We start from the raw sequence: 27,109 nt of genomic DNA on the forward strand, positions 1-27,109 counted from the left end.
AGGGTAGAGCTGGGGTGCAAGAGACAAGCTGATGAATGGGCTACTGGATAAAGCAGGTTCCTGCATTTCCCTCCTAATGGCCTCACTATCTTGACCTGCCATGGTCATGGTGACTGCCTCTCCCATTAGACTATAAGTCTCATGAAGCCGGGGCTGTGTCTCGGTCATTGCTGTGTCCATGGTACCATCCCAGGGCCCAGCATAGAGGAGAAATCCAGTACGTTTATCAACTAAATACCTGATCTCTATTTATAACAATGATACTATAATAACTATTAACAATGATAATAGAAATAATAGATATATTTCATCTTCAAAATATCCCCAAGGACTGTTTTAGCTCATTTCGCAGATAAGGTAACTGAGGCTCACAGAGAAGTCTCTTGCCCAAGGCGGGCAGCCAGGAAGAACATGACTGGCACTTGGCACCTCCATTCATCTACTTTCAGCACCCACCTTCTGGAAGTCCTTCTTGGAGATGAGGCCACGGGGATCAGTGACGTAGTCCTGGAAGGCCTCCGAGCCCACTATGTCCTTGAGTTTTAGGAACATGTCGAAGAACTTGAGGATCATCTCAACGTTGGATGAAGATTCCACCAGCATGTCTACCATCTGCCGGGCAATCATGCCGTTCACCACGTTCCCTGTGGGCAGCCCCAGGTCAGTTCCGCTCGGCAGAGCCTCTACTCTGGAGTTCCATGGCTTGCCTCCCTCCCCGGCTTGGGAGCCACCCATGGCTCCCCAGGATCCACTGTGCTGGTGGTAGCTTCCCTGGCTGGCTCCTAAGCCTCCCCTCAAAGGGCGTGGGTCACTTTCTGATCTGCATCAGCATCATGTGCGAACCTGGCTGATCCTGTCTTTGTCCACCTCCCTCGATAGCTAGAGGAGTCATCAATAAAGATAACAATGGCAAAAGCTAACGGCAGGTGACAGATGCCACGCCAAGTGCTGTGCTGGCACGATCTCATCCTTGTAAGAAAAGTGTGCTACCATCTGGTTTTACAGGTGGATAAAATGAGACTCAGAGAAAGTCACACACTCAGAGTTACATAGCCAGTAAGGGGTTGAGAAGGATTTGAACCCAGACATGCATGACCTCAGAGCTCACACACCTAAGCTTTCCACAGAGGCCAAGTAGGTCCATAGATGAGGGAGGCAGGCCAAAGGTAAGGCAGCAAGGGAGAGGTGGAGACTGTGGCTAACTGGGATCCCACACATTCCTCTAAAGCAAACTGGCTTAAGCTTCTTTTTGTACCTTTCAATTTTAATACAATTTCAAATTTACATGTGAGTTGCAAAAACTGTGCAAGGGAACCCTCATATATTCCACATTCACCAATTGTTTATATTTTACCACATCTGCTTTATAATTTTCTCTCTCTCTCTCCTTCTCTCTCCCCTGCCCCACCTCTTGCCTGAAGCATGTGAGGGTAAGCTGCAGGCATGAGGACTTTTTTATCCCTAAACGTTTCAGTTCATATGTCTTAAAAGACAAAACGTTCTCTGATATAATTATAGTAAGTCATCAAAATCAGAGTTAACACTGATATAATTCAGATCTTTAATTCAGTCCAGCTGATTTTTGTCATGTGAGAATGTGGGCCCAGAGTCACCAAATCTTTCAATTTTTCAAGAAAAGCTGGAGATCTGATGTTTAAAGGAAACCTTCTGAGTCTTTAAAAGCTAATAACTAGTTACAAAAAAAGCTGAAACATTGTAGGAGAATTAATCATCACAATATTGTAACAGCAAAATATTTTTAAAAACTTGAATGTCTATCAATAGGGGTATGGTTAAATGAATCAGTATAACTGACATGATGGAGTACTATAAGGCATATCAAAGAATGAGGACACTCTTTATGAACGAACCTGTATAGAAAAAATTCTGTCTACTAGTTAAATTGTTTCATTAATTGGTAATAAATTAGTAATCACTAAGTTGTGGGGATACTTGTTAGGCAGCAAAAGTTAACTGAAACATTTTGCAAATAAGTAAATAACTATTAAGTACATAAATTTAAAAAGTGTCCAGCCCACCCACCTTATTAAGATTCCTCTGGGGATTCAATAAACTAATATATGTACAATCAAGCTCTGAAACATAATAAGTGCTCACTTAGTGTTGCCGAGCTTGTTAATGTGACTTTCATTAACCCATCGACCCTGACATGATGTCAGATGGAGATTGAAGCTTGGGGTCTCCTGGGTCTCAGAGGGCCATTCTTGGGCTTGTCTGTATCTTCGTACCCTCCCCTTTCCCCATCCACTGGCTGTTTACCTTCCAGTAGTGACAGCAACATCACCACCATGTCCTTCTGTAGATCCAGCAGCTCCTTCAACAGCTCGATCTGGCTCGAGTCCTAGAGATGCCACATCCCAGCTACATGAGGGCTGGTTCATGCAGAGATGCCTCCGCCACCTCCAGCTGCTTCTGCCCCTCCTCGCCCACCCAGCAGGGCCTAAGACCTCTTTCTTCTCCCCTCTTACCTCCGAGGGGACCCGAGTCCAGACATGTTCCTCGGAAGCAGGGGAAGGGGCAGAGAGACAAGAGTGTGGAGGTGGGTTTGGCATTTTGGGGAAAGCAGGCCCAATAGGTGATGTGTAGGGGCAAGGATCTGGCAGACGAGGAAAACTGAGAGAAGTATGGGGTTCAGGGAGCAGACGCTTGGGGTTGAGACAGACGGAGACGGACAGGGGCAAATACTGGGGTCAAAGACAGATCTAGGAAGGAATGGGAGCTGAGCACCGTGACTGGCTTATGATAGGTGCTTGACACATGTTTGTTGAATAAACGTGTAATGGGAAGAGTGGGACTCTGGGAAGAAGACTGGAGGACACAGCCATGTGCTTTCCGGTTAGCCATTTGAGAAGAATGTGGGGATCCACTAGCTCCCCTGTCACAGTGCCTCATGTAGGGCCCACAGAAGCTTCTAACATGGTCAAAGTTCTGCCTCACAGTCCCAATTTGTATTAGGTTGAGCCCATGGGTATCCTATCGCCAATATTTAACCATTTTGACCCGCAAAGTGATGATTTCATATGGTTCTATCTAACAGAATAGAGGCGGGGGAAGGATAGCGGAGAAATGAGATGTAAGGCTCCTTCGACACCAGTGCTGGTTCTAGAGTTGCTGATTCTAATCCTAACATGTTTCCACAGCTCCAAATCTGACTCTAACATTCCAACATTTCAATATCTCAAGATCCTAAGGTAGGTGGGCACCTGTGGTGTGCCTGCCTAGGATCCAGCCCTTACTTCTCTTAATTCCACTTTCAGAGAGTGTGGGGCAAAACCTGTCTTCCTGCTTCTAAGGGCTGGTGTATGACCAGATCTGGCCAATCAGAGCCTTCTTTCTCCTGGCCACTGTGATTGATTTAGGGATGGGCATATGACCCATTAGCCCAATCAGAGAGAATTGCAGGTCTTTTCCTGGAGCTCCCATGAAAGAGAGGTTCTCTTCACTCTGGAGCTGTTAGTGGGGTGCATGGAAGCCTAGGGCACCATTTTTCCAACCCCTGGGGAGAACCTGCTGGAGAATGAAGCCAGACAGGAGAGAGACATTTCTGCTGATATCACTCTAAGCCCTGGATCTGAGATGTGAACTTATAAATTTTCCCCCACCCCCAAAGGCCACCACTTTGCATTGGATTTCTAGCCTTTACAACCTAACTCTATACCATGGGTGATGAATTAACACTGAAGGGTTTAGAACTCTACACTTGAAATAACAACAGTCTCTAGAATTTTAAGATTACACCTACAGCCTGACCTCAACTGCACTGCCACTGAGGAATTGCACTCCCAAGTTCAATTCCTTTCAAAAAATCAGATGATACTAGACAGGGTTTCTGCCAGCCTCTGTGGCACATTTGAGTAAATTTTAAAAAAGGCTCCTCTTCTTCAAGACAGCTTCCTTTTAGAAAATTACAATAAATACACAGAATACTTTCCTGCCATCTGCTGGAAAACTATTGTAATAAATACACGGATATGCGATGTCTAGGATGCGGATGGTGCTCCTTAAGATGGTTAGCTCAGTGCAGTGTACATGGCAGCTTCGAGTATGTTTACCAGCCGCAAGCAGAGCAAATGGATAAGGTGTTCATGGAACACTGACAAGGCTGCAGAGGGGCGAGGGCGGTGGAGAAAGGGGAGCACGAAGATTCTAGAGATGGGAGGTGGGGCTCGACAGGCACCTTACATCATGGATGCCCGGGATGGGCGTCATCTGCCGCAGGCAAGATAAAGAAGCAAAACAGTCCTTCAGTCCCAGTCCCTATCTAGAAGCCCGCGGGTATCCTATCGCCAGGGCGGTCCGAATCTGACACGATCTTATCAGAAGAAAAGAACACCAACCAATCATAGAGGAGCTCCGGGCCATAGGGGGCGGGCCCAAAAGTCAGACCAATTGAAGTGTGGATGGAAAACCATCCGATTGGTGGGGGCAGAGGAGGAGGCGCGGTCACGCAGAGAGACCATCCCTTAGGAAGAGGGATTAGGCTTGGGGAAGGGAGCCAGTCTAGAACACTCCTGGAGCGTTTGGGTGAGAAACTGATGGATGGGGCAGGACTCGGAAACGAGCCAGTTGGGGGTGCCTGGAAGCAGCTAGATGAAGAACAGAGGTGCCCGAACCTGAGCGAGCTTCATCATCATGTGGGCAAATACGTGCAGGAATCCCACCACGGCGTCCCAGAGGCGGCTGTGCGCCAGGCTCTGCTGGTTCCCGGTGCAGGGGCCCTGGGGGGTGGGGGTGGGGGAGCAGAGGGCAGCGTGAGAGCCAGGCCCCGCGCGCGATGCGGGACTGCCCCGCCCTGCCCCAGCAGGCGAGCCCTACCTGGATGTACTCGGTGAGGCTGTTGAACACCTGTTTAGCTACCGACATGGCCTTAGAAAAGTTCCTCTTGCCTTGCTCCTCAATGACATCCTTGCCGGAGTAGTACCAGTAGAAGTCGCTGATGGACTCCTGGGGGCCCGATACGGTGTGAGGGGGTGGCTGGGCCAACGATGGCCCCCCAGTCCTCGACCCAGGTCACACCAGGACGGCCTCACATCCTCACCTGCAGCCGTAGAAGGTAGTCCACTGTACAGATGATGATGTTAATAGTGGTCGTGTTCCCTGTCTGTGTCCGTAGGTAGTTTTGGAAATCTAGGGAGATGAAAAGTCATTCATTGAGAATCTACCATGTGCTAGGGGAGGTGAACAGTGGGTCATCTATTCATTTATACAGTTAGTGTTTAAATAGAGTGCCTATTGTATGCCAGAAGTCATGTAATCATTAATTTATTAACTCTTTACCAAGTACCTATTTTGTGCCAGAGGAAGAGGGAGGATCATTTACTCATTTCTGTCATAAATATTTATTGAGGGCCTGCTACATAGCAGATGTGGTGGAGGGCCATTTATTCATTGATTTTTGCCCCCAAAATATGTTTCTTGAGCACCTACAATGTAGCTGAGGGACATGGAGATTTAGTCCTCCATTCGTTTCCAAAATTTTTATTGAATGCTTACTGTGTGCTAAGGGTGATGGAAGACTGGTTATTTCTTTATTCGTTTATCCAACAAATATTTATTGAGTGCCTACCAAAAGCCAGAGGAGATGAGCATCTATCATTTATTTGTTCATCTATTTAGCATTTACTTTGTGCCAGGCACTGTTCTAGGCCCTAAGGATACAGCAGTGAAAGAAAACAAAAGTAATAAAATCCCTGCCCTTGTGAAGCTTATATTCTCATGTTGTAATTTTCAGGAAATTCATTTTACATTGAGACCCAGTACACGCGTTTATATCCACATATACCTGGAACAGAAGTCTCACATACCCTTACTATGTGCCATGCACTCGGATAGTTTCTGTCCTGTACTAGTCTCGGTAACTATAAGGATTCTGATCTCAACCCACTGAATCTGTAGGTCTCAACCTCTCAACTTTAGCTGCCCATTAGAATCACCTGGAGGCTTTTTAAAAAAAAACCCAGTGATCAGGCCCCACCCCAAACCAATTGAATTAAAATCTCTGGAGGGTGAAACCTGGGCTTTAGAACACTTTAAAGCTGCCCAGGCATACCAATGTGCAATTAAGGTGAGAATCTCTGCAATAAACTGATTCACAACCCTCTTGGTGCACTGGTTTCCATTATTCAAAAAATGTTATTCTATGGCAGAAAGCTGATAACTGTTAGAGCTGAGCGATGGGTACTTTGGGGTTTATTAGACTATTTTCTCTACTTCAGTGTGTGGTTGAGAAGTTTGGGAATAATGATGATGATGATGATGATGTTGATGATAATGATAATAAAACACTATTCATGGGTGACAGGGGTGGTAGTGAGGAATACTGCGCAGAATGATCAGGGTTGTGATGGAAATAACCCAGGGAGCTGGAGGAGCCAGGGGAGGTGGCTCACCCAGCCTGGGTAGTCAGGGAAGGCTCCTCTGAGCTGAGACCTGAAAGATAAGTAGGAGTTGGCTGCATGAATTGCACAGTGCCTGTGCAACCTCAGGCAAGTTATTTAACCTCTCTGTGTGGCACAGACTTGCATCAATTTCCCCATATGTAACATGGTGGTCACAGCAGACTCTATAGAGCTGTTATGAGGTTTTAATGCTTTAGCATACATCAGCAGTTCCCAACTTTTTAGGCACCAGGGACTGGTTTTCCTATGAGAATCTAATGCCTGATGGTCTGAGGCGGAGCTGAGGTGGTGATGCTGGCACTGGGGGGCAGCTGCAAATACAGATGAAGCTTTGCTTGCTTGCCTCCTGCTGGGCAGCTCGGTTCTTGACAGGCCACAGACTGGTATTGGTCTGTGGCCTGGGGTTTGGGGACCCTAGGCATACATAAAGGGTTTAGTTTCCTGGAACCTGTAAGAAATTCACAGTCCTGGGCTCCACCCCAGAAATACTAAACATAAATTCTAGGGTGAGGCCTAGAAGTCTGTATTTTAACAAGGCCTCCAGGTGATTCTTAGGCCTGCTTAAGTTTGAGAACTACCTCTGTAGACCCATTTGTCAGTTGACCAATTCATCAAATTATCAAGGCAATAAACATAAACTTCAGTGAAGTCCTTTTAGTGTTTATAGCAATGCCATGGTGCACAGGATGGCTTTAACAGCCCTTGAAGGTTTCCCCTCCCCCCAAACTCTTATTTTCCACCTGACTTCCCTATAGCCACTTCGTAATCGCTGTAGCAGGCTGTGCCCATTTTGCCTGGTTTCACATTATAGACAAAGAGTACATTCAAATATTCAAGATTTTATAAGCAAATGTACAGGTTTTCTCACCAACCTTGTTTTCTAAACCCTTTGTGTTCATTTAAGTCAGACTATATGCGTAAATGGTTAGATATACAGCTCCCACTCTTGTAAAGAACTCTGTCAGCTGAGAACACTGTTACAGACATGTGAAAATGAGCAAGAGACAAACCTTATGTCTGCTTTGAATGGCATTAAATACTCAAGACATGTAAGGCATGTGAGATTTGAAAGGTATTTCAAATATTTATTTGATTGGTCTGGTTCATGAAATCAACAAATTTAGGCAGAGGACTGGATTGCAAATTCGTTGGGAGAGAAATCCCACCCATGAGAATGTTCTCATTTTCAAAAGTTCATAGACCCAGGGAATAAAACTCATTTTAAACCCAAAGTCTGATTCCACCTGAGTAAAAATTCAGGAAAGGAAACCCTGGACATGTGGCACAGAGGTAATAAACCTTGAAGAAAAACTAGTTGTGGACCTAAGAGCTTTTGATAATGTAAAGCAATAGATCAAGCTTTATCCTTCGTTGAAAAGAAAGGAGTGAAGGTTAGAGATGGTTACAAATCAGTTGCCTTAAAGAACACTAGCCAAGTGGGGTGTAGCTTCTATGGAAGTTAGATTTACAATTACTTCCATTCTTGTAATGAAGCTAATTTCTGGGAAGTCCGTGGTTTCGTAATCACCTGCTAAGCGTTACAACCACAACCTTGAGATTGAAACGGCATTGGGTAGAATGTGTGACGGAATTTGGGCTGTTCCTTTAATGTTGTAAGCTATGCGTGCCATATGGGGTTATATTTTCTCACCAACAATGTGTTTAATGAACTTGTCACTCTTGGTCTGGTTAAATCGCCTGAACCAGAACAAATGTTGTGGAAACTCTTGCTTAAGTGAAGAAAGACTCTGTGGTCCTTCCTCTGGGCAAAGTATTTTATAAGCGAAATTAGTAAGTGATTCTAATAGATTCATTGAAAAAGGCTTGTGACTTTTTTTTCCCCTCTACAGACCCAGAGTTTGGAAATCCACCACATTTACTCAATTTCAAATGGCCATGGGAAAATGGCAGGTGGCTAATTGCTCATTTGGCCAAGTTGGCTTTTGGCAGATTGCTTTTGGGGGATTGGACTAGCCAGAAGAAGCGAAAGTGAAGCTAAGTGGCTAGATTCCAGAAATTCAAGAGAGATTTAGGAAGGTGGGTGGACTGGGCTTTACCCTGGGTGAAAGTCAAGGATGAAGGACAATGTGGTCAAAGATGGGTGGTGAGGTCATCACTGATAAGGGGAGGAAGTGGCTGGAGATGAACTCAGGCAACTCTTCCAAACTGACCCCAAACCTCCATCTCCCTCCACCCCACCCACCCCTCCTCCTCACCATTATTATGCCCCTCGCAGAGCAATTGCAGGAATCGGAACAGGTCTTGGGTGAATTCGTCATCTGCCATGACCTTCTCTCCTGGGTGGAAGAGTGGGGCAGGACCCAGAAGGGGTCAGATGCTCCAAGACACAGTACGTGCATGCAGCACTGCCCATGCACACTGCACACACATGCACAAAGCATAGGGGCACTGGGAGGAACAGCCACCACCTCAAACACATTGTGAGGGCCACGGACATCCATGACACCAGGGGGTCCGAATCTCAGAATCCACGACATCAGCACAACGAGACCCGAGGGGCCCTAAGTCATGAAGCTGGGGTCTCAAGAGTCTTTATATAACATCAGTGTCACTCTGATGTCACCACTTATGTGACGTCCAGGAGTGTATACCCGACCCAGCAGAGTTTCAAGCCGCTGGTATCTCCCTCAGCCCCTGTCCAGGGCTGTGGGGTTAATGGGTTATGGGGTTGGGGTCACTTTCATGCTAAGGCTCTGAGTAGAGGGTGATGGGATTGAAAGCCAGCCAAATTGGCTCAGATGCCTTGAAAGCAGCCAACCCAGGAGAAGCAGAAGAGGAGGCGTGTCAACATGAGCCTATTGGAACTGGTATCGGAAAGAAGCCAATCATGGAGGGCTGCAGGACAGAGAGATGAGGAGGCTAGACAGTGAATGGGCCAACCAGAGCAGGCGCGGAGGCCGCACACACACCAATCCGAGTGGAAGCTGGGGCCAAACAATTCAGTTGACTGATGGGAACCGCTGACCCGACCAATCCGGGTCGTGCTTCAGAGAGCAGGGCAGACGGGAGTGGGAAAAACCCCACCCCGGGACTGCGAATCTGGGTCCGGAAGTCCGAGAACATCCATCTGGAAAGGGATCTTTGCCATCTTCTCTAGCTTCTACTTTACATATGAGAAAACTGAAGCCAACGGAAGGTAACTGACTCGTTCATAGTCCCAGGTGTTGTTAGTGGCTAATCTGGGACTCGAATCTTGGACTCTGGACCCTGACTTCAAGACTTTCCGCGGACACAGTGACCCACTGAAGGGTTCCTCCCTCCCTGGATGTCCCAGATCCTCAGCCCCCAGGTGGAGGGGGCGGTAGGGATTAGAAGGGGGGCGTGGCAGCGTAGCACAGCAAGGGGAATGGGTGAGGGAATTACCGTTCTGGCGGTTGATGACTGGGGCAGCCAACAGGATGGGAGGAGGAAGCAGGAGAAAAGAGGGAAAAGAGAGACAGAAGGAGACAGACACAGAAAAACACACAGTGACGCACGATCAGGGATGAAGACAGACATGGAAAAAGAAACAAGAGTGAAAGACAGCAATAAGGAGACAGGAGGAAGCCACAAAAAGAATGAGAAATGATAGTAAAAGCATCGGGAAAGAACGAAGAAGGACGAGAGAGAGATGGACAGGTAGAGATGGAGAGGCAGGAGGCGAGGATCAGGGCAGAAAGGTTAGACACGTCACAACACGGCAAAGAGGAGACTCGATTAACCCGGATTAGGGACATTAATGAGAGAACAGCAACCAGGGCGGGGGATTGTGGGTATGTGAAGGGTGGAGTCCGAGTGATGATGGATAGGAGAACCCAGGATGAAAACAAGCCCAAGGGTGGGGACCACGGGGAGGAAGACCCCGGAGGAATGGGGCAGAGGGCAGGACTGGGGACCACTGCATGGGGCAGGGGAGGGGGAGACCTGGGGATGCTCTTGGGGAGGGGGGTGCCTTGGAGAAAGGGAGCTCTGAGCAGTGTCGGGGGAGGGGGCGGATCCTGAAGGAAGAGGATATCCCAGGGAGAGGGAAGCCCAAGAGAGGGCCTCACCAGTTCCATCCTCGTTCACCATGCCCAGCCCCTCTGCCTTGTTCTGTCTCTCGAATGCATTGAGATCCAGGACGCTGAGGGAAAGAAAGAGAGACAGGGAGATGTGCTGAGGCCTCTGCCTTTCTTTCTTCCAGAGCCCTGCAGCGCCCCACAGGGGAAGGTGGAGAGCCATGGTAAACCATGAATGAGCAGAGAGGAAGAGGAAGCAGAAACTAAGAGTGGGCAGAAGCTCTGCAGCTATGAAGTAATGTGGGGCGAGGATGAAATATGTACACATTGAAATCGGGAGGATACGGAAATCATCGATTAGCAAACGCTTCGCTCAGAGCGGTAGAGAAAGTCGGTCAACAGCAAGAGCAGCACGGAGGCAGACAGTTGTACAGTCACATTAATGGGGGTCATCAGAGAGAGCCCAGATCTCCTGGGGCAGGTGCCTCTTGAATTTTCAACCACCTCTGATTCCAGATGCCTGGATCCATAATATAACTCATTCTTAAAGCAGTGGCATTTTACCTCCCTTATTGTTGCATGTGAATTCTAATTATAAACTCCTTATCATTGAGCTGGTCTGAGTGGGTCTCCGTTCCCGGAACCAAGAGCGGAACTGGAACTGGAAGTGGTACCAGGGGTGGGGGCACAGCCACACCAAACGGCTTCACTAAAAGGTATGCACTAGAGCCTACCTGCATGTCTGCATCAGCGCCTGGATACTCTGGAAGAAGCCAACTTCCTTCTTGTCCTTCAGATAATCCAACATTTTCTGCAGAGGAGGCGGGAGGGGAGGAAGAACTGGGAGTCACACAGGAACCTCCCACCTTTTTTGGTGCCCCTCCCTAGTCCCTTCTGTTACCTGCTGCACATCAGCATTGCCCCCATTTAAGATGGAGATGCCCAGCTTCAGGGTGGAGGACACCATGGCGCCAGTCTCTCCTGGAGATGGACAAAAGATGGTCTGCTCAGTTTGGGAGCAGTATTCTCCACCCACCAGCAAACAGCCTTCCGGGAGATGTGAGAGAAGGGGGTGAAGGAGTGTGCAAGGGAGATCGTGACTGAAGGATGCATGAGAAATCGCAAGGCAAGTGGAACATGCAAGGGCTGGGGTGTGTGTGCAAACCATAGGCATGCAGGGGGGAGTGGCAGCATAGCACCCTGGGTCCACAGGAAACGGATGGGTTAGGGAGAGTGAAGACAGGATGAGTGTGCTCAGGAGGAGCCGGATGCATGTGGAGGACACCTTTGCAGGCACTGATCATCTGGAGCACCATCTCTGCAGCCCCCCGGTTGTGCAGCCGCGCCTGCTGGTACAGGAGCCTCTGCTTCTCCATCTCTTTCTCCTGGGGTAGAGCCAGGCCCGCGGGGCTGAGTGAGTCCAGGCTCTCCAGCCCAGCCTTTCCCCTCACAGACTCGTCCTTCCCTGTGTTCCTGCTCCAGCCACATCTGCTGGTTCATTCTTTCAGCTGTGAGTCTCCTCTAGCCCTTGGGACTGAAGTCTGTGATTTGCCTCTTGTACCTAGTGCAGGGCTGGGCATGGTGCAGTCTTAATCTGGGCCCACAGACCTCCAAGAGGTCGATGGATAAAATCCAGGCCGTATGTGAACTTAAATGAGGAAAACAGTGATATTTTTATGTTTACCACCCTCTGAAATGTAGCATTTTCTCCCATTATAGATGAGGCCATAAATCATAGCAAAATTATCGGAACTCATGGTTGTGTCACCAATAAGGATCACAGATATTTCCATGTCACATGTTTATAGGTATCTCAAAATTCCACTTATATTCATCACTACTTATCAATTACAGTAGCTATTGGACCCACTGTTAGATCTTGTTATTTGACAGGTTAATAAAGAAGTACAGATATTACCGTATCAAAAAATTTTAAATAATATTTTGATAGCTATTTTTTGACATCCACTATTGTTTTATTTTAGTTTTGGGTGTACAGCATAATGGTTAGACATTTATAAAATTTACAAAGTGATCCCCACTAAGTTTTAATATGCTTATTTCCAATGTTATGAATTCATGTTCTACATTTAAAAACATGATTCTGAGAACAGCTTCACCAGATATCGAAAGGACCCCTGCTACGAAAGAGGTTAAGAGATTCAGGGAAATGCTTGCTGATCGCCTTAACGATGAATGGACATGTTGTATGTTTACTAGCTCTTTCTCCCCGCTTGGCCTTTGCAAGTGCTGTATCCCCTACCTGGAATGTCTTCCTCCTTTTCTTCAATTCCTTTCATCCTGCTCAGACATCCTCTCCTCTGAGAAGCCCTCCTGACACACTGCCCCCCTGGCTGGGTCAGGAGCCTTACCTGGGCTACCTGAACTTCCCTCATAGCTCCCTGAGCTTCTCTGGCTTCCCCAGCCCTGGCCCCCCTGCCTATGTCCTCCCATCCTAGCCCTGACCACTCTGCCTGAGCTTCCTTCATCACCACCACGAGTACTCTGTGCTGTTACTGTCTGATGCATAAACTGGTAACTGCAGTGTCCCCAACATCACAAAGCAGCCAGCTATGATCTGTTTACACTTAGTGAATGAAAGGGGATGACCAAAATCAGGGTTCCCCATCCCTTTCCTCCAGGACCTCCTGATCCCACCTACCTCGAAAGAAACCTCAGCCTCTTCTTCAGCTTCACTGTTCTCCGCTCCCTCCTCCAGGTGGCAGCTCTGGGGATAGAGCATCAGTTAGGGGTGATGGGGAACAGAGGAGATACCCCAGTTCACCCCCACCCCTTTCAGTGGGCAGGCATGGCAGCTGGGGAAAAGGAGACCTGCCCTGGATGGGGGCAGGGTCTCACCTTTGCCATGATATCCGCATATGCCATATACAGGAAATCCTCATCCAGTTTGCTGAGGAAGTAATTGGGGAGATTGTCAGAACCCAGGAGAGAGGACCCCCATCTTATAGCAGCTTCCAGTTTTCCTTTGGAAAGCCACCCCGCCCCACGCTCAGGCTGTGTGGTTCACGCGGAGTAGACTGTCCATGGCCAGAGTGGGCCTGTGGTCAAGGCCGAGCCAAGCAGCACTTTCTATCTGTTCAGCCACAATAACAGGTCAGAAACGGTCATGTGGTCTGGCTGGTCCAGTGGAATTCATTTTGGGAGCTTTGCTGGAACTATTGGTGGAGGTGCTCCCTTTCCACTGGGATTGCTAAAATGGCGTGATGGAAGCCTGGAGTTTCTGGGTCCATCTTACCACCTGATGGCTCACTTGACAACTATAACCAACCACCTTGTCCTTGGGTCTCTTCAATAATAATAATAATAATAATAATATACACGTAGACACTTAGAGCATAGCTTATAATGTACTTTAAAAGGCATTATTATTATTGGTAGTGGTATATTAATAGGTAGTAGTAGTAGTAGTAGTAGTAGTAGTAGAAGTAATACCCAAGACCTATTAAATATTTATCCCATGTTAGTCCCTGTTCCGAGTGCTTCATATATATTAACACATTAATCCTCACAGAAATCCTATTAGGCACGTATATTTCTAGCTCCATTTTACCAGTGAAAAAACTGAGGCACAAAGAACCTTCTGAGCTAACGTTGCACAGCTTGTACCAGAATTCAAACCTGGATAGTCTAACTCCAGAGTCACTGCTTTCCCAGAGGATGGAAAACAGGACACTTAGCTTCCCAGCCTCCCCGGTAGCCCGATGTCAAAATTCTGGCCGACGAGATATGTGCAGAAGCCCAGCAAAGAGGGCTTCTCATCTTGGATAAAAAGATCTTGATCTTGCTTAGAGAAAAAAAGCCTCTCCTCTTCTTTCTGCCTGGCATGTGGTCATGTCTGGAAGTTCAGCATCCATCTTGTGATCACAAGGCTAAAGCTCAGAACAACAGTGCAGAAAGCCCGAACAAGTCTGTCAGCCTGAAGGACCCTGTGACTGTCACTGTGTGTCACTGCCCAGGCCTGGACTTTCTACCTCCTGACTTCACATTATATGAGAAAAATAAATCCCTGTGCGTCCATTTCTTCATCCACAGAAAGGAGTTGGTAAAAGTATCTCTCTCACAGTGTGAGGATTAAGTGAGATGTCAAGTGCTTAGCATTGTGCCTGACACATAAGCTCTTGCTAAATGTCCCCTGTTATTATCATCGTCATCAGTAGCAGCACCCTTATTAGTGTCATCTATTCCCAGGACCGCCATTAGCCCATATGAAGACTGTGTGAATTAGAAAAAGGCCCCCTTCTTCACTTCCATCTGTTGAAAATTTGTCATAATATACCGATTTTTTCCTCTAATATACTGATATTGTTTGAGCAAGACATTTTCTTCTAGAAAAACTCAAATCAATATTGCCTGTGATGTGACCCTTTCAGAAGAGATGGCCTTGTCAAGTGCTCAGCTGCCCAACGGTACATGGTGGCCCTGACTGTCCTAGTAAAGTGACATTGAAAGATCAGCCGTGGAGCTTTCCTAGGACACAGAGGATCTCTCTTGAGGAACAGAGAGGTTGATGGGGGCAGGGAGGTAGAGGGTTCCTTTCAGAGACGGAGAAAGGGCCCTCACCTCTTTTCGGTCAAGGCTGTGCGGCTGAAGTGCAGGACGAGCTGGTGCAGGGGGTCTGGCTTCTTCTCCTCCACCTCTTCCTCTTCCTCCTCCTGCTCCCCTGCTTTCTGGGGGGAGGGGCGGGACTTAGGGGAGGGGCTTCTGGAGTCCCCTCCTGTCTCCCAAAACGCCCTTCTGGGCTGGATGTTTTTCTCTTCCCTCACATCTTGCACCCTCCCTTACTTCTGCCCAAGCCAGAGGACGCCTTTCCCATACTCCTCGATGCGAAGGACGGCCCCTGGAGGTGTGCAATGGGCAGCCTCGCCCCCGGCCCTAGCCCTCTCTGCCCCCACATTCCCAGGCAGGCCCCGGCTCACTGAAAGGTCATCTATCATGCGGTCCTCAAAACTGTGGTCTTCAGTCAGGATCCATGTGGCCTTGTAGCTCTCCAGGAACATGTTACATGCCCGGTGCCTGCAAAGGGAGGGTGTGAGGCGAAGTGGGACCTTCTCCCCTCCACATCGCCTCTGACTTCCCACGCATCTGCCTCCCCCGACCATTCCTCAGGACCTCATCGGGTGGGCAGTCCATCCTCCTGCCTCCTCAGCCACTCCTTTCCCACGGCCCCGTTAGCTCTCCTCCGCCCTGGGGGTCTTACGTGGGCAGGTTGTACAGAGGGGTCATGCGGAAACAGGCAACGACCGCCCTTCGGCGCTGCTTGGACAAGAGCTTGTGCCACACAGCCTTCTTAGACTTGTAAGGGTGCTCGATCTGGGGGCGAGACAATCTGTCATGTCCTTATACTCTGCCCCTGGCCCGATCCCCACTTCTAGCTCCAAGTGAAACTGCCGTCTGTGCCCCAGTCCAAATTCGGGCCGACTCACAGGGCCAAAGGAACACCTTAGCTCCACCAATAGTCAAAATCTGACCTGGACTCTACTTCCAAACCAAAATTTCTCCCCTTTGTCCCGCCCACAGGCCAAGGCCCCGCCCCAAGCCCAAGTTCCCCTCCCCCCCAGGTCCTGCCCACAGAGTCAAGGAGTCTCCACCCGGCCGCATTCTCGGACCCAGAGTTCTGTCCCTGGCCCAAAGTTGAGCACCAGGTCGTGCCCCTAATCCAAGTTTCCGATCTAAGCCTCGATTTAAACTCAAAGCTCCACCCAGGCCCCACCCACAGCCCCAAGGCCCGCCTCTTGCCCCGCCCACAGCCCCAAGCTTCGGCCACTCAGCAGTAAGACCTCCTCCGCCCACCTGCTCCAGATGGTAGAGCACCGCAGACACCTCCTGGACTCTGCGCACGATCTTCTCCGGGTCGTCGGCGTCCTCCTCGCGGCCCGGTAGGCCCCGGTACAGGGCCATCTGCCAGCGCAGAGAAGGCGAGCCTTCAACCTGAGAGGAGAAAGAACAGCCGGCTGGCGTGAGGGCCTCTCCCCTGCCCGCTCCCTTCTCCGGCTGTCCCGCCCCTCTTTCGATGCTGTCACAATTTCATAAGGAGTACAAGTAAGGTGCTTCTTTCGATGCCTGGTAGATAGTAAGTGCTCAAACGTTGCCTATTATTGTTGCTATTATCCTGACGTGCCCAGATGCAGATTAAGGAGGCGTACCTTTCCCTGAAGGTGAAGGTTGTTCTGCAAAAATTCCCGGACTTCCTCATCTGTGTCTTTCTGGGGAAACATGACCAAGCTGGGTCACTTTGGAGGACCCAGTATCCTCCTCGACCTGCAATCCTTTCATTCCTAGGCCTGTCACCCCAGCAGCTGGTGAGAGGTTTGTGTGGGGAGGATGTGAGAGAAACCAAAGGATTCGAAAGTCAGGAGTGGTTAGGGGGTGAGGGGTCTTAGAGGCCACAGAAGCACCTTGAAGAGACGGTAAGGATTAGAGGGGCCTCGTGGGGCTGTGAGAGGAGGTGGGGGTGACACGAGGACATCCTCAAAGGTCAAATAAGGCCACAGAGGGATTACCGAAAGTCAGAGGAGGGTCAGAGTTGGGCTTCGAGTCAGCGGGAAATGGGCAGGGAGTTCTGGAAGATCAGAGGGGTGAGGGGGGTTATAAGGGAGATGGCCAGGTCAGCAGAGGTCATGGAGTTGACATGGTGGCCAAAGCGAGAGTCAGCAGGGTGGGGGTTCCTTAAGGTCCCAGGAGATGGGGGCCCTCCAGGACCAAATCGAAGGGTCAAAGGGTCAAAGGGGCCCTGGAGGGCTCTTTGAGGTCTTGGCAGGACCCAACAGGTCCTGAGAGGAGCCTGAGGTCCTGAAGGAAGGAGCCTTTAGGATTCTAGGAGAGGAGGTGCTTGTGATACAAGGGGAGAAGTCAGTGGTCTTCAGGGCCCCCCGGGGGGGTTAGTAGGTTGTCAGGGTGCATAGCAGGGTCCTGGGGGGAGGTTCTAGGGGGTCTCAGGCAGGATACTGGGAGGGTTTCTTAGAGTCTCTGAGGCTGAAAAGGATCGGGGGTTGTTATCCCATACGAGGGATAAGTAGGGTCCTGGAGGCCTCCTTGGGGTCCCAGAGGGTTTAACAGAGTCTGGGGGCAGGGTCAATTGATCCCCAGGATTGCTATGACCTCAGAGGATTAGGTGTGGACCTGGTGAAGGGGCCATTAGAATTTTGTGGGGCTACTTAGGGTTACGGGGTGCTCACTGGGCCCCTGAGAGTTTTGGGAGGCTCAGCTGGATGTCAATAGAGTCCAGAGGAAGGAAAAAAGTCAACAGAACAGATGAAGGGGCTAGCAGGGCCCTGATGGAAAGAGATGGTGAGCTGGAGGGCTCAGTGGGGACCCAGAGGTTCAGGGGAGGACCAGTGGAGTCATAAGGGGCTCAGTGGGTCCCAACAAGTTTGGGGAGGTTTTGGTAGAAGGCTCAGAGTTTCAGGGGTGCTAATGGTATCTCAGGTGGAGTCCTCAGAGTCCTAATGGGTTTGGCATAGTTCTGGGGGAGGGTGTTCAGTTGAGTATCCCTGAAGCCTCAACCTGGTCCTTGGGTCCTGGGGTCTTAGTGGCATTTCTGGGTTTCAGGGAAGGTCCTTAAGTCCCAGGGCTCTGGCAGTACCCCGAGTAGGGTCCTCAGCATCCTGGGGGAAAGCTCAGGGCATCCTAGGGGCCCCGTGAACCCTCAGGTCCTGGAGGATTCAGTAGGGTTCTAAAGGGGGGCTCCCAGTGGGATCCTGGGGTTCAGGAGGGCCTCGGGGGCTTGTGGGGTGCTGAGTGGGATCCTGGCAGGTTTCCAGAAGGGGGCTGGGCAGGCACCAGGGCGTAGCGAGTCTTGGCCAGCGTGATGAGGTCCTGGTCAGTGGGTGCACACATGTTCAGGCCAATGGGCAGCATCTTCTTGAGTGTGGCCACAATCAGCGACGTCTGCACAGAGTACCGGTCCCCTCGGCGCTTCTTCTTCGTGCGTTCCTGGTCTGAGCCACCTGACTGTGGGGACATGGGGCTCAGTACTAGGCTGAGTCCCAGCCTGGCCCCGTGCTCCAGCCCCACTCCACACTCCAGCTCCCTGCCCGGATACCAGGCAGCCCCTCCCCGATCTCAGAGTCTGCTTCAGTTTCCACCCTATACTTTGCGGATCTTTCACTTCAGACCCCCAGCCCCGACCCTCCCAGACCCATGCCCTATCCCAAATTTCCAACTTCTATCCCACACCTTCCGGATTCCCCCCAAATTCCAGGCCTTTCTCGACCTCTGGCAGTCTTCTCCTAGAATCCCCTAAGAACAACCAATACAACCCTCAAAAAACATGCACAACCCCACACTTCATATCCCGAGACTGAGTTCCCAAGAATGAAAGCCGCAGAACCGTAGCATTCCACGAGACAAGAGAAGTCGGAAGAAACAGAGGAACACGGAGAGACCGAGACCGACAAGGAGACAGGAAGACAGAGAAGCAAGAGAGATCCTGAAAGATCTGGAAGCAGGACCACGGGGCACGGGGTCCCACAGCCGTGTTCTGAAGCCTTGGGTGCAGCCCTGTGGCTGAGGCCACCCGGTCATGCGAACGAGGAGCCCTGGTAACAAGCTTCGGCCAGTGCCACATCCACGCTGGCTCACAATGTGGAGGCCGCACATGCAGCATCTCACTGAGTCCTCGCAGAGTCCTGGGCCGAGGCCGCTGGCTGAATGCCGCCAGAGGCTCAGAGGATAAGACCGTTGACCAAGGTCACACAGCCAACTGCCAGAATCAGGATTCTAACCCAAGTGTGTCTGATTCCAGAGCCCAAGCTTTAAACCCACCATGCGCGTGCCTGTCCCAACCCCGTTTCTGTTCCTCAAGACCTCAGCCCACAATGCTTCGATGCTTTGGGGAAAGCTGAGAGGTGTTCTTTTTCTTTCTTTCTTTCTTTTTTTTTTTTTAACAGAAGTTAAAAAAAAAGTGAAATTTCCCAAAGCTGAGGGTTGGGAAGGGAATGGATGGTTGGGGACAGGGGGGAAGGCATGAGGAGAGAGGAGGATGACAGCTGGGAGCCATGGTGAGGGTGGGGAACCCGGACAGGGGTGTTCTGGAGGAAGTGCAGAGGCTGGGGTTTGTGGGGAACAAGGTATTAGCCAAGAGCCACCATGCAGAAGGTTCCAGATGAGGGGCTGACCTGTACGTCTCCCTCCTGCTTCATCAGGTGGCAGACAGAGACAAGAAGGGTTACCCCAGTCCCTCAGAGAACCCCAGGCCCAACTCCAAGTTGACCCGGCCCCGGGCCCTCTGCCCCACCCAGCACACCTCCCCCAGCTGGGCTCTCCCAGACCCTGACTCAGTGGAAAATGTAAGGAGAGGGGACAGGGGGACATGGGATAAGGGGGACCTGAGAGGAAATGGGACATGAGAGAGGAGGAAGCTGTGAGGGCTGCAGGGAATGCGACCAGGATGGGGCAGCTGGAGGGGTGCGTAGGAAGCCCTGGGGGGTGTTCCCTCCCTCCCCGCTCAGTCCACCTCCCAGAGCAAAGCACACACCTTGGCCATTTTGCTCTTGTTGTCTGCAGTCAGAAACGACATGTTGTTGATCTCATTCTGGACCACGAAGTTCTGCTCCTCACGCTTAAAGTTCTGGTAGGGGAGGCAGTGTGTGTCGGGGTTCAGACGGCCGTGGCGGGGAGGGAAGGGCGTCTCAGGGCAGCAGCTTCTTGGGTAAGGCGAAGAGGGTGGAGACGGGGGGACTCACGTGGGACTTGGACCAGTAGATGAAGATCTCGCCCACCATCCTGAACAGCTCCTCGGCACTGGGGTCAGGCTCTGTCAGCCAGTGGGCCCTGGGGGGTGGGGAAGGGGCTGGTGAGGCATGGGGGTGGGACACACAGGAGAGGGGGCAACAGAGATCTCAGGGAAAGGGATGAAGGGGACCAGTAGACTGCGATGGGAGGCAGGAGTTTTCCATGGTCATCTGGCCATTCGGATGATTTAAAAATTTTCAATGAGCATTCCTTTAAATTTTCTTTTCTTTAACCTTTCTATTGAAGTACAACATACATATGAACTGTCAACTTGATGAATTATCACAAAATGAATACACTGTGTAACCACTACCCAAGTCAAGAAATAGAGTACTTCCAGTTCCCACTACCGCCCTAGTGCCCCTCCCAGCCACTCCCCGTTCCTTCCTCTTGAAAAATGACCCTTGTCTTGACCCATGGGCCGTGAATTATTTTTGTCTGTCTTTGAATGTTACATAAATAGATGATACAATATGTATTCTATTTCTTATTTTCCTGGCTTCTTTCATTTAACTTGATGTTTGTGAGATTCATCCGCATTGCTGTGTGCTGCATGCCACGTTGTGCATTTTCATTGCTGTGTGGTAACGTTGCTGTGTAGTCTTCCACTGTGTAAATATACCACAATTTACTTGTTCAAACTCTTCGACCCAGCATCCCACTCCTAGGAATCTACCCTACAGCGGTACCCTCTGGTGAGCACAAAGATAGATGTGCAAGTAGGTGTCCAGCATGCATGCCGCCACTTCCCATTTCTGCTTCCTGTCCGACATGGCTCATGGATCGGAGCACTGTTTTTCACGAAGCCCTGGGACAACCTTAAAATCTTTTTTCAGCCAGGATGGAACTTGGAATTGAAACTTATTTGCTATCCCTGGATTAGGCTGCACCCAGGAGCAAATATTCTTTAAACGCTTCTGATTTGGGGAGATGTTAGCAATTGGTTGAAACCCGCACTTGCCCTTTTATTAAAGACCTATGTTTCCGGGGAAAATGAGGCTGGTCACATCTGGACTATCTTCTTTTCTTCTCTTGACATTGGAGGAAGGCCTGACGATTGGGCTTCACTGCACAAGTTTCAGACACCGCCCCCCATCAACCCAAGCCTGGAGACCCAGTGCTGGAAGGAGAAGCAGGCTCCTTCCTGTTGACGCAGCAACCACTCAGGGGCTCAGATTCGGGAGGTGCAAGGGACAGGAGGGGAGCAAACAGCAGCGGGCTGGATTCTTGGGGGTCAGACGCAATGGGGACAATGGGAAGATGGTTAAGTGAGAACCGTATGAAGTTTATAACAAGCCAGAAGGCGAGGGGTCAGATGGGGTTCAGGGAAGCCGGAGGTCAGGCCGCAGTGTGTATGCGGGGACGGCTGGGGACATGCTGACCTGTTGTTGTCCACGTAGCGGATGAGCAGTGGATAGAGAGCGTACAGGTCCCGGCAGAGCACAGAGAACTCATCCCGCACCAGGATCTCCCCCTCCTCAGCTTCCGCCTTGGCCTCCAGGCGCAGCTGCTCCTCCTCGGCCACCACCTTCCCCGCCCGCTTGCACAGCCGCCCGATGGTGGGGATGAAGTGTGAGTGCAGGAGCTCGGGCCGGGCCCGGCTCACAATAGGCTGGGCAAACACTGCAGGAGCAAATGGGGGGCACTCACTGCTGGCTGGCCTCTGACTCCAGCATCTGACCTGTGACCTCTGATCTCACCCCTGACCTCTCTGCTCCCGTCCCATCCCAGCAGCTACCATGGACCCTGGCATGACCATGGCCTCGGACGCCAGCACTACCTCCAGTCCCACTCCTGATCTTGGGCCCTAACCTCTGACATAGCCCCCGAACCTGACCTAAACCTGTGACCCTAGTCGGACACAAGTCCCTGACCTCTGACCCCAACAAGTGAATCCTAATTTAATATCTTACCCTAGCTCATGACCTCTCACCCCAGTCTGTAACCTCTGAGCTGGCTCAAACCCAGACTCTTCCCTTGCTACATGATTTCTGACTATGACCTCTGGCTTCTTGCCCCAGCCTCTGACCCCTGACTCTGGCCTCCGATCCCAGCCCTGAATCTCTAGTTTGACCCAATTTTTAACACAGAACTTCTGAACCAGGAATCTCAACCCTTTAAAGACTCATTTCTTGATCTCTGATCTATAATCCCTTTCGTATCAGGGGCCTTGACCTCATCCTCTGACCCTCTGTCTAAGGAACCCAGGCTTCCGACCCAGCTCCTTACCCCTGACCTAAGGGTCCAAAGTTCCAGAAATTCAGAATCCAGCTTGGAGGACTTCCCAGACCCATCCATCCACCCCAGACCCCCTGAGTCTGAGATTCTGACCTCTCACTATGACCCCCGGCCTTTTACTGTGAGACAACCTAGACCCTGACCCCCGAACTTCCAGGAGACCATGGAAGCCAGCATCTCCCGCTCAGACCATCAGATCGAGGGGCCCCGGCCCTCAGAGTCAATGCCTTCCAGACGCACCAGCGAGGCGCTTCATCCACGAGGCCTCATCGATGCCCAGGTTGTTGACGATGATTCGCAGGATGTTCCCGAGCAGGGAGTTGAGGTGGTCAGAGGTGACAGCTGTGCAGGGCGGGGGGGCCCCAGCGGGCAGGGCGGGTGGGGGCATCTCGGGTCCGCGCTCCCACCAGCGGGGCAGATAGCTGCACAGCATGGGCAGAGTGATCTCGATGACATGTGGCATCTCCGTGTAGCGGGCCCCCGACTCGGCCAGCCCCCTGATGTCTGCCATGAGCCGCTCCAGCACTGGGATGTCAGGACACATCTCTTCCACGCTGTTGGGGAGCCCTAGGACTGGGGAGCAGAGAAGGGTCAGGGCATGCCAACCCATCACCCCCGGGCCTCAGTGTCCATACCACAAACCAGGGCCCTCACAAACTCTGGGATTCCCCAATCCGGAGCACCCCCGATCCTCAGCCCCTCAGAGCCCGGACTGGGCCATACCGCCCCCCCACAGTGGGCTTTCACCCGGCCCCGTGCTGAGTGGAACGGAACGCCAACAACTGCCCCAGCCCACACAACTTACTGGCCCGCTCCCGGGGAGACTTGGTGGTGTACACCGAGCAGGCGTTATACTCATTCAGCTGAGGCTCCAGGAACGCGACCGGCATGGCCGCTGCCAGGCGGGCCAGGCACTCCCCAAGCGCTGGCCGCAGCCTAAAAAAGGGGGCTCCTCAGCTGCCAGGTACCCCCTGCCCACACCTGGGGCCCAGCCCAGCTTCCACAGACCTGGGCCCCAGCTCCCCAGCACCTTTTAGAGCAGAGTTGCCACTCAGTGGTTGGCACCAGGCTTCCTGAGTGCCCTCTTGCTCCACAGGTGATTCCGCCTCAGGAGGGCCCACGTGGGCACTGCCAGGGCCTGCCCCAGTGTCCCCAGCGTGCAGTGGTTCCTGTGTGCCACCTTTGTTTCTTGGACCCCCTGCTAGGGCAAGCTTATTCTCCAGTGGAAAACCACCTGGTCCCTGTGCCCGCCTGCCTGCCCCTGCCCCAGCTGGTGGCCTCGGCTTCCTTCGCTGGCCTTCCCCCGAGTTCCCTCACGTGGCCACCCTGGGGCACTGCAGCTGCCACGGTGCGCATGTCTGCGGTTGAAGACTCTGAACATCTCCCCTGCTTTTCACCCCACCATCTTCCCCTGTGCCCTCCCTTCCCTGAGCCCCCACAGTCCCAAACTATGGCTCTCCCTCCTTACTTTTCCACATAAGAGTTCCTGGTCGTTCCTAGAGAGTAGATACTGCACAGCGTTCGGTAGCACGAGACCTGGACGTCATCCACTGAAGGAGAGAGCGGGGCGAGGCTGGGTGTGAGGGTCGGGGATGCACCTACCATACCGGTCTTCCCACCCCTCTCCCTTGTCTCCAAGCGGTGGGTAAGAGCAGGGGCTGTAAAGCCAGCCTGCCATTTACGAGTTTTGAGATTCGAGCAAATACCACGCTCTTGGCTTCAGTTTTCTTATCTGTAAAATGGGGATAATTATAGTATCTTTTTCATGGAGGTTGTTGTGAAGATCAAACGAGTCAATACTTGGAAAGCAATTAAAGCAAGGTACCCAGCAGGCACTCAGTAGAGGCTAGTTTTGTTCTCTCCTCAGAGGGGAGTCATGGTCTTTTCGATGATAGTGATGGACACTCTCTGACTGTGCAATCCTGACTACAACTTTAGGTTGGCCACCCGCTCCCCAGGGGGCCAGGATAAGAACCTCATCAACTTCGCAAGAGTCATGAGGCAAAGGGAGGGCAGGGGAGCTGTTCTAGACTGAAAAGAGCCTACGGAGCCACGAGAGAAACTTCGCTGGATCCTGACTCTTAAAAAAATTCAAAGACATTTTGAGGGTAATAGGGAAACTTAAATAGGAGAGATATCAACACGGCGTTTACGTGAGAGAAGGTTCTTATTCTGGGAGACGCAGGCTGAATATTTAGGGACGAGCTGTCACTATGTGTGGAAGTCAGATTCAAAAGTTTAACAAAGAAGTTTGCAGATCCTTTTACCCATAAAGTGAAAGGTAAAGCAAATGGGGCAAATTCATAATAATTCTCTTCCTTCGACTTTTCTGTATGTTCTTAAATTTTCAAAATAAAATGTTGGGGTGAGAGGAGCACCCGTCTGAGTGCTGCCTTTCTTACTTTTATCGCTAGGTTCTAATTTCCAACAGACGGGGAGCTGAGACATGACTCCACTCTCCCCGCCATCCCCACAGCCCATCGCCCTACAGACCATCCTGGTCGCCTCCCCCGGGCGTCCCCTGGGCCCCTCACAACCACTGAGTCCCAAACTGTTACTCCTCCCACAAACTTGTTACTTCTTCCAATCTGTCTCATGGAGGCCCCACTGTCCCCAGGTCCCCAGGCCAGGGCCTTGAGCCTCACGCTGAACAGCTTCTGAGCGCCTCGGCCTCCAGCCCTTCCTGCTCCTTTCTCAGCTCCGCCAAGGTCCAGGCCACAGCTTATAAGGCCCTCTGAGCACCCGAACACAGCATGTCATGACATGCACTGGGTGTTTCACCTCGCCTGTGTCTCTTTAGCGACACCACGTTATACATTGTGTGACCTCTGTCACGAGATCCCAGGCAAGGTCACGTACCACAGGTGCCATTTGGTTGGATAAATATGGCAGACACTGCTGACTGACTTCCAGAAGGCTCTTACCTTCTTTCATTCTTCTTTTCGAACACAGCATGTCATGACATGCACTGGGCGTTTCACCTCGCCTGTGTCTCTTTAGCGACACCACGTTATACATTGTGTGACCTCTGTCACGAGATCCCAGGCAAGGTCACGTACCACAGGTGCCATTTGGTTGGATAAATATGGCAGACACTGCTGACTGACTTCCAGAAGGCTCTTACCTTCTTTCATTCTTCTCTTCTTCCTAGTAATAGATCTCACGCGACCTCCCAAGATAAAGGCTAATCCCCAGCCTCCCTGCAGCAGCACGGGGCCACGTTCTAAGTTCTGGCCCATGGGATGGATTTAAGCAGCAGTGATGCGGACCACTTTTAGGTTGTTCCTTAAAAAGAACGGAGGGGCCCCCCTCTTTGCTTTTTCCCCTTTCCTGCTGGCTAGAATGAGGACGTAATGGTGTGCCATCTCGGACCATATAGATAAAGGCAATACTTCAGAGATGGCAGAGCAACAAGGTGGAGGGAACCTGGGATCCTAACGTTATGATCCACGTACAAGTAGATTGTTACATGCGAAGGAAATACACTTCTATCTTGCTTGAGCTATGGTGATTTAGGGTCTTTTAATAGAGCTGCTGAACTCACATCCTAATAAATTCATTCTATCACCTATTAATTTACTGAATGCACACTTTGCTTACAGCAGTAAACCCACCCAATAAATACACACTTAAACACCCGAGGATTCTATCAGATACACAGGAATGGGTGGTGGTGGCTGAACTGGATCCCTAACCCCTGCCCTCGGCGTCAGGAGCCCTTACAGATGACATCATCTCCAAACTGGTGCTGGGCGATGTGCTGGAAGAGGGTGGTGAGGACAGGCAGCAGGGCCACGGTGGTGTAGGTGAGGTTCTGGCCCACACCCTTCACTTGCGTGCGTGCCTGTGACACTTTGCCTAGCCGCAGGTTCTCCACCATCTTCTCGATGTCCTCTGAGGCACTCTCAAAGAAGGAACGAAGGCCAGCCTTCACAATCTCAGGGCCTGACTTCATCACCGTCCTAGGAAGGAAGTGGGGGCACCCCAGTTCTAGAATCTGGGAGTCTAGATTTCAGAGAGTCTAGGAGTGGGAACTATGACCTGTAGCCCTACCTGGCATCCAGGGAGCGTGCCAGGATGTGAAGACAGTTGACCACAGCTGGGGCATCCGTCCCTGAGGGAAGAAGACAGGACAGGATGAAGGAAGGGCTAAAGGACAGTACCTCTCTCTACATCCGCCCCGACTGATCTCTGCCCACATCCACCCCACCCTGCCCGGACTCCCAAAGGCCCTCTTCTTTCCCCATCCAGGCCTTGACCCCTCTGCCTGACCCTCCCCAATTCCAGCCCTGACCCCTCAGGCCATCACTGTCTGGCAATGAGTCTGTTTCCCCTGCCAGCCTGGGAGCTTGAGGAGGGCAAGTCCCAAGACTGGCCCAATCTCTGCCCTGTCCTCAGAACTACCCAGCCCATGTCAGGTCCAGAAGGAGAATACGGTGTAGGTTGTTCAAATTAAGCTTGAACCTGGGCCATATTTCTTCAGGGTGGGGTTGATGATGAGGGGAAGAGAAGGGAGATTAGGAAGAAGGGCTCGGGGAGCAGAGCTACTTACCAAAGAGAGAGACTCGGTGACGGACAAGAGCGGCAAGCTTGCAGAAGAGGCTGGCGATAGAGAAAGAGATGGAAGGACAGGAGAGACCGGGATTGAGGACTCCAAAGGGACAAGGACAGTGGCGACACAATGAGAGGCAGGAACAGGGA

The 27,109-nt window shown here is 51.1% G+C and overlaps 1 protein-coding gene across 1 annotated transcript in view; it reads right to left on the reverse strand.

The window, feature by feature from the left end:
- The window catches only part of RYR1 (ryanodine receptor 1), a 106,811-nt gene that overhangs the window by 25,009 nt on the left and 54,693 nt on the right, over positions 1-27,109 (reverse strand). Inside the window, exons 61-89 of the mRNA XM_006911738.2 lie at positions 26,961-27,010; positions 26,462-26,522; positions 26,132-26,370; positions 23,877-23,958; positions 23,214-23,344; positions 22,649-22,981; positions 21,553-21,793; positions 20,122-20,209; positions 19,914-20,006; positions 19,555-19,569; positions 18,218-18,388; positions 16,582-16,641; positions 16,229-16,366; positions 15,636-15,748; positions 15,355-15,451; positions 14,999-15,105; positions 13,277-13,328; positions 13,080-13,145; positions 11,703-11,802; positions 11,319-11,398; positions 11,152-11,228; positions 10,469-10,542; positions 9,804-9,821; positions 8,636-8,716; positions 5,060-5,148; positions 4,837-4,965; positions 4,635-4,739; positions 2,281-2,362; positions 457-644 (exon numbers count right to left, since the gene is read on the reverse strand). Coding sequence (XP_006911800.1) covers positions 457-644; positions 2,281-2,362; positions 4,635-4,739; positions 4,837-4,965; positions 5,060-5,148; positions 8,636-8,716; positions 9,804-9,821; positions 10,469-10,542; positions 11,152-11,228; positions 11,319-11,398; positions 11,703-11,802; positions 13,080-13,145; positions 13,277-13,328; positions 14,999-15,105; positions 15,355-15,451; positions 15,636-15,748; positions 16,229-16,366; positions 16,582-16,641; positions 18,218-18,388; positions 19,555-19,569; positions 19,914-20,006; positions 20,122-20,209; positions 21,553-21,793; positions 22,649-22,981; positions 23,214-23,344; positions 23,877-23,958; positions 26,132-26,370; positions 26,462-26,522; positions 26,961-27,010 — 3,160 coding nt within the window. The remainder of the gene's footprint in view (positions 1-456; positions 645-2,280; positions 2,363-4,634; positions 4,740-4,836; positions 4,966-5,059; positions 5,149-8,635; positions 8,717-9,803; positions 9,822-10,468; positions 10,543-11,151; positions 11,229-11,318; positions 11,399-11,702; positions 11,803-13,079; positions 13,146-13,276; positions 13,329-14,998; positions 15,106-15,354; positions 15,452-15,635; positions 15,749-16,228; positions 16,367-16,581; positions 16,642-18,217; positions 18,389-19,554; positions 19,570-19,913; positions 20,007-20,121; positions 20,210-21,552; positions 21,794-22,648; positions 22,982-23,213; positions 23,345-23,876; positions 23,959-26,131; positions 26,371-26,461; positions 26,523-26,960; positions 27,011-27,109) is intronic.

The sequence above is a fragment of the Pteropus alecto genome, unplaced genomic scaffold, assembly GCF_000325575.1.
Source record: "Pteropus alecto unplaced genomic scaffold, ASM32557v1 scaffold314, whole genome shotgun sequence".
NCBI classification, from domain to species: Eukaryota; Metazoa; Chordata; class Mammalia; order Chiroptera; family Pteropodidae; genus Pteropus; species Pteropus alecto.